The following is a 10,398-nucleotide window of genomic DNA, read 5'->3' on the forward strand; positions in this document are numbered from 1 at the left end:
TCTGGACAAAAATTTAAAAACCATATAATGTATGTTATGCACAGTCAATTTGCTTTTCAAAAACCATTTAATTTAGCCTCAGAGCCATCACACAGAGGACCTCTGTTTTGGATAATAATAACACAAAGTGTAACTCTAGTTCACTGCTTACTGGCCTGGCAGCACTGAGGGCTGGAAAACACTCACCACCGCCAACTGTAGACACATGCTCAATTTAATGCAGCTGTCTCTTGAAGCACATGCTGATGATATGATTTTGTGTGGTGAAACTGTGTTTCAGAGCTGGAGTGGTAGGGCTGCAGAGCAGGCCAGCAGGCCTTATAAAGCAAAGGGCACGCCAAGCTGGATAAGGATCAGAGGAGGATGAGAGAAAAGAGAGAGGAGAGAAAGTAAAGTGAGAGAGGGGCCTCGAGGTCTGGCCTGTCGGCCCCCAGAGCAGGGGTGCTGGCTGGGGTGCCACATCGTTCAGACGGCGTGGTGTACACAGAGAAACGTGATCTGATGTGGGGTTTTGACAAACTCAAATACATCATTTTTACAGCAACACAGTTAAAGAAAAATATGAAATACTTAACTAGAATGTGGGATTATAGTTGCAGACGGAGGTAAATACATGAAACTATACAAACACAATGAGCGCTTTAATAAGAAGTGCAGGAGAATCCTGTGTGTGCGTTTGATGAAGCAGAGATTATTAACATTCACGGACATTTAAGCTGATAAATGAAGACGTTATCATGCATTTGAGGAATTAGTTTAACATGATCACTTCCAAGTATAAACATCTTCATACGTCTACTACCTAAGAAACAAGCCAATCATCATTCTAAACACTATTACCTGATGAAGCACAAAAACACTTCTAAATGAACATCAGAACTTACATGTAAAGCAAAAACAATGTAACAATAAACTGGTTTCTACTTAAACCAGTCCAACTTTCTACTTGAATGACTGCATGAATACATAATTTTAAAAAATTTGAAGATTTTTTTTAGCTTTCTCTCTTCACTGTAATAGAATACCATTATTAATTTCTTTTGCTAATATTTTTGAAATTTCTTTTACTAAATCTCATACAATTTACGCACCTGAGGCTAATTTAAAATTTCAAGTCTTAACTACGAAATGAAGTGTGCTTTGTGACCTCATGAGAAAGACAATGAAACGCAAATCAAATCAGCCACATATGAAGTGCTTTTAGCCCGTTCCATGTTATAAGACAGGTGCAAGAATCATGTCTTGGACACACAGTTCACGTTACTGTTGTCTACTCTTAGCGTTAGGTTGAGGAGCAGCAGTTCCGCCGATCCTCTGTCAAAGGGCAAGTCTTGCCTTAAGGGGGGCAAAGAGAGAGAGAGAGAGAGGGCGAGAGAGACTTAGAGACAGAGAGAGAGTGAGGTCTGGAGTTAAAGGTCAACACCGCTGACTCCATTGAGGGAAATAAAATCTCAAATGTCTTGCCATTTTAACGAAAAGGGTAAAAACGCCCGTCAGCACTCGTTTATATGTTTCAGATGATCCAATACTGATGAGGCTTTCTTAATCTGGAAGATGAAGTCCAATCCTTGAAAGCACTGAACTTTGTTTTGTAAATGGCAAATTCAAACTAATCTACTTCTTTTACACCAGCCCATTATTTACCATCATTCATTTAAATTTATATATATCTACAACTAAGATACCCAATGCTGAAACAGCTTTATTTACGCCCTGAATCTTTGCACATCAACTCCAAAACTTGTAAGGAGATCATGTGTAGTAGGGCTTAATAAAGCCATGAAATGCACAGCTTCAGATAAACATGCTTATTATCAGGAATATCTGAGCCATTACGGAAAGTTTGGATAACCTCTGACAGCATTTAATTTCAAGGTGCAGTGTCTCGTGCCGTTCAGCACGGTTCAGTGCACTCATGTGTGGAAAAAATGAGGCAAAAAAAAAAAAATCCTACCATTCGGAGCAGCACTAAATCATTTTATTTGGGATAAATGAGATAACTGAAACATTAGAATCTACAAGCTGCTGTCAAATGCTTTCCAGATATTATATGGCGCGTAATAGGCCTTTAAAATAATTAAACGATATGGAATATCTATTTATACAGTTATTGGATAAAGGGGAAATCTATTTGAATTTAACAAGTTACATTCTATCCTTCTCTGTACTAAGTGGAGGGAGGTCGAGCCCCTAGGATGACTGCTTCCCTGTCGGATCTTTATTTTGATTTGCACCCTAATTAAGCCCAGAAAAGAGAGTGCTGTTTCAAGAACAGAGGTCTTCTCTTGTCTGGATGACCTCGAGGGGACGGCCCTTAACGTGAACCCACACACACGCGCGCACGGAGTAGCAGCAGAGGCTGCTTTTTCTTGGAAACCCCCATTTGCTATTGTGCTCGTCCAATCGCTGGATGCCCTCGACTCATTAATCGTTTGACTTGACGTTTCACTATACTGCTACTTCCTTCTGTCCATTTCGCTCTCCTCCTGTGGGCACCGAGGGATCGTAGTCTCGGCCATGACTACACGTCCCAACACAGCGCAAAGGCAGCATCACTGGAAATGACTGCTTGGACTTTAGATTGCGTTGAGGCACGATCAAAAGACAATCCATCGGCTTTCTGTGTAAACGCATCGCGACATCGATAGATCATGCAGGAAAAACTGACGGTCACCCAGGCTCCCACTTCATCGAGGGCGTCGTCGTTTTTTATCGAGAATCTGCTGAGCAAGAGGCAGGATGTAGAGGAGTCGATGACCGATAGAAGTCGAGGGGACATCTCCACCGAAAGACAAATAAACGCATATCACACCGACACAAGCGCCTCAGTGCCCGACGTCAACTCATTAGCTCGGTCTCTATACCGAGACTCGCTGTTGCAGTGGTACCGCGAAGGGACTGCGTTCAACTTTAGAGCTTTGGAAACACCACACAGTAAGTATAGAACAGCTTCACGAGACACGAGAACATGTTAAATATTGGTTAGAAAACAGTTCATGCCTAAAATAAGTTAAAGGTCTTTTCACTTGCCCATGTGTAGTGCAACAAGACATTTTTAACTATTGATCTTACAATAATATATATATATTTTTAATTTATTGGTGTAAGTTTTCCACAAAGTTCTTTTAAAAATATAGTTTCGCTTAATAAACATACAGAAAGTGTTCCGGAATGCGCTAATGAGTCTTGTGGATGCGTACTTTGGTGTCAGGTTTTCAGTCACATATATGATTGACTTATCCAAAATATAAGCAAGTCACGAGTCGCTTCTCTGCTCTTTAAATATAACCTAGATAAAATCAGCAAACTTGAGGCGAGTGAGGTGTGACACCCAACTTTGTAACTATGGTTCTCTGTTTACTCATCCTTAGTTAACCGAGCTCTCTTATCTATAGACCACAGTACGAGTATTAAAATTCATCTTTCGGTGGCATTTTTGAACTGCAAAACACATGCAAGACTCAACGTTTTCATGTCTGAAATTCGTTCTCCACTGACGACATGGCTGCTTGTCATGAGATCCATGATACGGCTTGAAGATTACGCACACGGATTACGCACAAAAACCCAGAATACAAAGCAAAACAAAAACGAAGTAGTACGGAACGTCCACATGACGCTTTTACGCACATTCGGTGGATTTGTGACACTCATATGCAACCTCAGAACAAAGTGCCCCACCCTTTGGTGTTCGCAGCCAAATACGCTTATTTTAAAACTCCAATATCGCCATACTGTGTTTACATGTAATGAAAGTCCCATATCAATACCAACAGCCACACATTAAATTAGTATTTACTAGCATATTTGGGAAGATGTTGTTGGACTTTTATAATAATCAGTTATAAATATATCGGGCCTGAAACCGCTTAGTCGAATGTATTATGTGTTATGCAATCCAGTCAAAACGCCCAAGCTTTGCCCATGCTTGTCCAAACTTTTGACAAGGGGTATACTACGACACACAAGAAACACGATTTTTAAACAGGTGAAAATCTCACTTTTATTTTTGTTTTTATTTGTTTTCTGGTGCAACAATAAGTGTGTCGACAGTTTGACTCTTCGAAGATTATCCTATGAACCAGTTACTATAAGAAACAGTTTGAAGGACAGTGTAACCAGATAAAAAAATCTGACTGAAGATAACGGAGTATTTGGAGAATGTGTATCTTAATGTGTGATTGTCTTTTTTAAGCAACGTTCTTCTGTTGCATTGTCTCCCTTTAGGTCCAAAAGGCAGTACAGGTTCACTAGATCCATGCTGCTCAATATCAACCAGCGACAGGGCTTCGCCAGCTGTGTCTGAGCCGATAACTGAGGACAGCGACGAACCTGACAGGAAAACGGGCGACAGCAACCTCACGGAAGACGTGGAGGACGCGCAAAACGTTTCTGACGCACGTACAGAACAAGACGCTTCTTCTGACGCAACTTTCTCCAGGAAAAAGAAAACCCGAACCGTGTTCAGTCGCAGTCAGGTATTTCAACTGGAGTCCACTTTCGATGTGAAGCGCTACCTGAGCAGCTCAGAGAGGGCCGGTTTGGCAGCATCTCTTCACCTGACAGAGACTCAGGTCAAAATCTGGTTTCAAAACCGGAGGAATAAATGGAAGAGGCAGCTGGCGGCTGATCTAGAGGCTGCACAAATCCCAAACTCTGCCCAGCGGATTGTCAGGGTCCCAATTCTGTATCATGAAGGACCCACACCAGCACTGGGTTTCAGCTTAAACGGACATCCCGTTTCTCAAACCGTGGGAAGCTTCTCCAGCCCCATCAACTACCCTCTATCGACGTTTGCTCACTCAATGAGCATGCTAAGATCGCAGATGACAGGACTGGTGTAAAGACTGACTTATCAAACTGTATGCTAATAACACAAAATCACCTCGTTTATATTAATTGTGCAATAACCTCCAACACCGGCGAAAAGGTTGTCTGCATTCAAAGACAGTCCGCAGAGTCCATATGACACAAAGTAGCGAACCATCTTTATATTTCGGTGCATAAACCCCGACAAGAGTGCGTGCTCTTGCATAGCATAACCCGTAATACAGTCAAGCATGGCAAGGCCTCCAGGGCAGCGGAGGCCGAAGGTGAATACTATATGTTTAAATAAACACTTATTTTTGCAAAGTTTTGTATTTAAAGTAACACATTTTTCCATCTTTGTCACTTTTTCACTTAATGAATAAATAAAAAAAACAAGCACAAACTATCAGCATTTGTGTTGTTTGTAAACATATATGTGACAGAAACACTGCATTTTTCTTTTGCTTCTGCCAGTCTAACCATCATCATGAAGGATTGCATACCTATGTATATAGAGAATGAAGTGAATCGGTGTGTTTCCTGACACATGCAAAGAACAAAGCTTAAAGTGTTTCGGGAATAAAGTTAAGTTTAATGCAGTTTTTGAACTTTTATAGCATGCGGCTAAAACTTAGCATCATCGCCTATACAATATACTATAAACCCTTGTGTGTCTTTGTTAAAGTGAACTAACTAACATGTATATAATCACAATAAGTAATGATAACAATGCACAAAGGAGGCAGTGAGGGTATATAAAAGAGCACTACAGCCAAGCGAAACATTTCACTGAAACGCTGTCTGAAGATTTTGCTTTTCATTTTGGAGAAAGTAAGGTAATCAATATGGATGAAAAAAATCTCACGTGTAAAAACGTGTTTTCACAACTTAAGATAAGTTTCTGAAGGTGAATTAGGTCCATTCAAAAGGGTGCAAATGAAAAAGTACATATGAAATATGCAAAAGTAATAAAATTACATAAAGCGTAATTAATACAAAGTAAACTATAATGGGAAGCTTTATTATTAGCTACATCTGGAGCGCCTTTGAATGAAAAAAATGTAGCCATCAGCAATAAAATAGGCGTTAATTACAAAATACAGATGCTCGCTGAAAACAGTCTCGATTTTGTGAATGTGGTGTGATTTAAATCAAACTATGTTTTTGGTTTCTAATTAATATTTTGCTTTTACTTAAATATTGCTATTCTATATAAAGCTACAGAAAATGCATCAAGGCCACGATTTGCAAAGACAAAAAGCTAATATCCGAATTCAAGAAGATTTTATTTATTTAATTATTTATTTATTCATTTATTGGGGGGGCGTCAACAAATTCCTCAGATAAACACGTACTGCTACATTAAGCCAGTCTCGTTTCAGTCAAATTTGATATTAAGCTGACAAATACTTAAATATTTAACGCTCTGAGCACGCAAATCACACTCAAGTAGCTGCGTGGCCCACTTCACAAAAAGGGGGATTGAAAACTATAATCGAAACGTATCCAACGGCACACGGTGTCAGAGCGTACCTAGTCTACTGTATATGCTGTAAACAGTGAAATTAAACTGCTTGATTATCCTGGGGAATCCCTGCAGGGCTCCGGACGATTTTCCTCGCAGCAGATGCATGAATATGAAGGGGGAGTCAGAAAAGACTGGGGGTTGTTGGTCTAGGCACAACATCACTTTCCAGCCCCCCCCCCTTCTCTGCCATTCCTGCGCTGTTATTGGTCACTGCTAAACGTTTCTTTGGGCCAATCAGCAAGAACACAGCGCTCCATCCTGTGTGTGTAGCAGCGACGCGTACAGAGCACAGCCAGCCCAGCAGGCTCTGCTCAGTGACTGCTGCTATGGTGTATCGAGACGAAGTGGTGAGATTAACGTCCCGGTTTAGAGTTAAGGACGAATAGACTCGAGGAAGTAAACAAGAGAGGACTTGGAGCGCCTTGGAGAATATGAACAAAGCAGAAGCACCACGTCGCCCGACCGCCTCTCTAAAATTCACTATCGACAACATCCTCAACCTCAAGACAAGCGGCAATAACTGTGACACTTGTCACTCCGCCGGATCGCAGGATGAACTGGCCACAGCGATGCGTAAAGACAGTTTTCATCACGAAGAGAAAGGAACTCAAGCCAGACAGGACCCGGACAGGCTCAACGACAGTGGTAAGAGCTTTGAACCAATTTCTAGAGACTCGTCTGTGTTCATCTTTACGCACAGCTCGCACTCGTCGATTATTCAGTTTAACATGAAGCAGAGTTTGAGTAATGACCACAGTGGGTTAATCAAAGTGTCATTTTATTGCAGAGTTAATCACAGACTGTAGCGGATCAACGGAAACGGTCGTCATCAGCCGCGGGAATCAGAGGAAGGTGACGGAGGCGCGCTTCGAGAGCGGGGACAGCAGCTGCGATGACAGCAGCTCCCCCACCGCAGCCACAGACGCCCACAAAGGAGGGAGCCCAGGCAAGAAGAATAAAATGATAACGAAAAAGAAAACACGCACTATTTTTTCAAAGAGACAGATTTTTCAGCTGGAGTCTACTTTTGACATGAAACGTTACCTGAGCAGCGCAGAGCGCGCCTGCCTGGCCAGTTCATTGCAGCTCACGGAGACCCAGGTAAAAATATGGTTTCAGAACCGTAGGAATAAATTGAAACGACAAATTTCTAACGAAATCGAGGGACCAGTTAGCGATTTCCCCGAGACTGGAAAGCCTGTGGTGGTGGGGCAACTCCCGGCTTTGTACAAAGAGAGCAACCTGCTGGGGAGATGCCTGCTGCCCGTGCCTCTGCCCGTGGTCTACCCGGGAAGTAGCACGCCTTACCTCTGCTTCTCAAACGCCAGCAAGTACTTCAGCCTGTATGAAGGGGACGTATGATGCTTTTAACAATTCCCCGCGTGAAAGAGACACTTTTAGTGGTCTGTTGCCAACTTTGAAGCATTTAAGGTGGTTTAGATGGAGGAGACGGCTCTGGGGCCTTAACTGTTGATTAAGACTGCAACTACAGTGGCAGGGGAGTAGTAACATATCACATACAAATAAGCGGATTCAGTATTATTTATTTTCAGTCATCTGTGGGTTTTGTAGAGGCCTGACACGAAACCTATTGTTACACATAGCCCTGTACAGATCATTCTCAGGCTACGCTAATGATAGCCCGAGGGAGGCCCAAAACAATATAATTTAGATCATTTTATTGTTTACATTATTATTATTATTGTTATTATTATTATTATTGTTGACAAAAGCATATCCAGCAGCCTAAGCCACCAAAGAAATTATTATATCCGATTTGCATGCATTTCCTATATCATAAATGAATTTTGAATTTTACTGAAATTATCTTTGTATTTAAATGAATGTAATTAACATTTTATTCAGTTTCACGCATGTGTTTTGGTCTTCTGAATATTTTTTTCATTCTTACTTTGTTTCACGTTTGCCTGTGGGCCCATTACACCTTTTATTGAAATTGTAATTAAAATATCTTCAAGAAATATTTCACAGAATTGATTCAGTATTTTCAGGTGATCTTTGTGTTTCGGACATAAATTGTATATTGTTACACAAAACTGTATATAATACGCTATAGATGGAGTGGTTGGTTAATTAATTTTCTCAATATCTTTGTTATGAGGATTCTGTAGGACCTATTGACTGAAAAGAAATAAAAAAAAACACAGCTGCAGAAAGGTAAATCATGCAAAAACTTAAACATATGGCCTCTGTAATAACCACTGTAAATTTGTTTTAAATTACACCATGCTGCTGTATGCTAACTTCTAAAAGAAGAAGGCTTAGGCAAAACAGTGGCACACTAACAATAATCTGTTAAATTTGGAGGGCAGTACTTTATACTACATTCATTTTAAATACCTTACAGCCAGCTGAATATTATTATTATTATACTGAGTCATAAAAGACAATCCATAGAGTAACAACACCTCAGTATGTCTGGGGGGAAAAGTGTCATTTTTATCTTTAACTGAATAAAAAAAATGGCATATTAGAGGCATAACTACAAATTACAGTAAATAAAATTGGCAATACAATGTGAGACTAATTCTGTTCCACCTTAAGAAAGAAAATGTTTACATTGAAGCAAAGTGGTTACACATTCAGACATTTCCTTCTATCTATAAATACTTCAGGTTACAGTTGATTACGATGTGCTACATCAGAGGAGAAATAATATGAGACTAATCTTGTAACTTGCTGAGAAACTAAAATATTTTGGAAAACCTTTGACCCACAGATGTAGAGCTGACAGATGTAGATATCAGGTGAAGCTCCTCCTTTTCCCCATTTGGTTATGACAGAAAGTCTACCTAAAATTCTACTCCTGTCCAGCGCTCACTGTGCAGTTGTACTATAGCTGAAGACCAATGTACACATATCTCCAGCATGACTTTAAGCATACACAATGGGAAGCTTTTCGCCCACTCCCGTGAAGCCAAGCCAAGGCTCTTTCCTTTTGAGTTAGCTTCTTTTGTGTCAGCTGTGTTAGCAAAGGGATATTTACACCCAGGACTTCAGAGTGAATTAATGCACTTCCCCCAAAACAGAAACAAGGCTGTCTGTTTTCTGGAGTTCTTATTTCTGAGATAAGATGTCTTAGCTGTTTAAATTATATAGCTAATGAGAAGGAAAATAAAAAGGAAAAGTAACTAGCTGTAGTTAGTCCCTAACTACAGCAAACAGCATGTTTTCTAAATGGCGATATAATATGCATTTTCAGAATTTAAAGTATGCATTGTGGTATACCTAACAGGGTACAAAACGATAGAGCATTGTCTAATACTTTTCTTCTTTTAAAGGAAAAAGTGATGCAAAATAATGTAAAAAAAAATCATATTTTGTCTAGATTTATTGTGTTTTTACTTACAAAGAAGTAACATTTGCCTGCAAAATATCTTAAAACACTGTGATGGTGTTTCACAGGGTAACATTGTGATGTTTCAAATCTTATGATTTTCCCAAGACCAAAGATAATTTGATATTTCACTGATGCCCGCAGGTAGTCTGAGTGTGCCACAAGCATAATACCCTTAACTTAGACTAAGTGATCCGTCACAGACAACAGACAACAGAAGAAAAAGTAATTGAAAACAATAATTTGTCAAAAACAATAATACTATTTTCTCCACTAACAAAAATTCTCTTTCTGCATTGAGTGAGCTGAAAGTGAGCTAACCTTATCAGTACTGCCCTTTGACCCCATGGGGCACTTTGCCAAAACACTTAACCTGCACATTTATAATAGCATAGGCCTGAATCATACCGAGTAATCTATACTATCTACTATGGAGGTATAATCACATAGTTAAAATGAAGTTACTTAAGAGAAAAACAGGCCACTATGTGTTCATTACCGATCCTCTGTGGCAAATAAAGGAATCTCAGAGGCATTCACATCTATCATTGTGTGTGATTCAGACATCGACTCCATCGAGTGTGTGTGTGTTCACTGAAGAAAAGAGGCCTGTTATGTCTGGCAGGCTGTCTCGTGTTTCAGAGCTGCTGGAGAGTCACACTGCTCAGTACCCACAATCCCCAGCGGCTACCAGCTCAGACAT

At 40.2% G+C, this 10,398-nt stretch overlaps 2 protein-coding genes across 2 annotated transcripts; both read left to right on the forward strand.

Moving 5' to 3' along the window:
- Window positions 1-2,411: 2,411 nt before the first annotated feature.
- Window positions 2,412-5,017, forward strand: hmx1 (H6 family homeobox 1). Its single transcript, XM_003448058.5, has 2 exons — window positions 2,412-2,934; window positions 4,228-5,017. Exons 1-2 carry the CDS (start codon window positions 2,652-2,654, stop codon window positions 4,842-4,844), a joined length of 900 nt encoding a protein of 299 aa, XP_003448106.1. The 5' UTR covers window positions 2,412-2,651; the 3' UTR covers window positions 4,845-5,017.
- A 1,598-nt stretch (window positions 5,018-6,615) lies between these two features.
- hmx4 (H6 family homeobox 4) lies at window positions 6,616-8,310 on the forward strand. The gene is made up of 2 exons (XM_003448057.5): window positions 6,616-6,982; window positions 7,125-8,310. Exons 1-2 carry the CDS (start codon window positions 6,769-6,771, stop codon window positions 7,697-7,699), a joined length of 789 nt encoding a protein of 262 aa, XP_003448105.1. The 5' UTR covers window positions 6,616-6,768; the 3' UTR covers window positions 7,700-8,310.
- Window positions 8,311-10,398: the final 2,088 nt, after the last annotated feature.

Source organism: Oreochromis niloticus, linkage group LG6 (assembly GCF_001858045.2).
Source record: "Oreochromis niloticus isolate F11D_XX linkage group LG6, O_niloticus_UMD_NMBU, whole genome shotgun sequence".
Lineage (NCBI taxonomy): Eukaryota > Metazoa > Chordata > Actinopteri > Cichliformes > Cichlidae > Oreochromis > Oreochromis niloticus.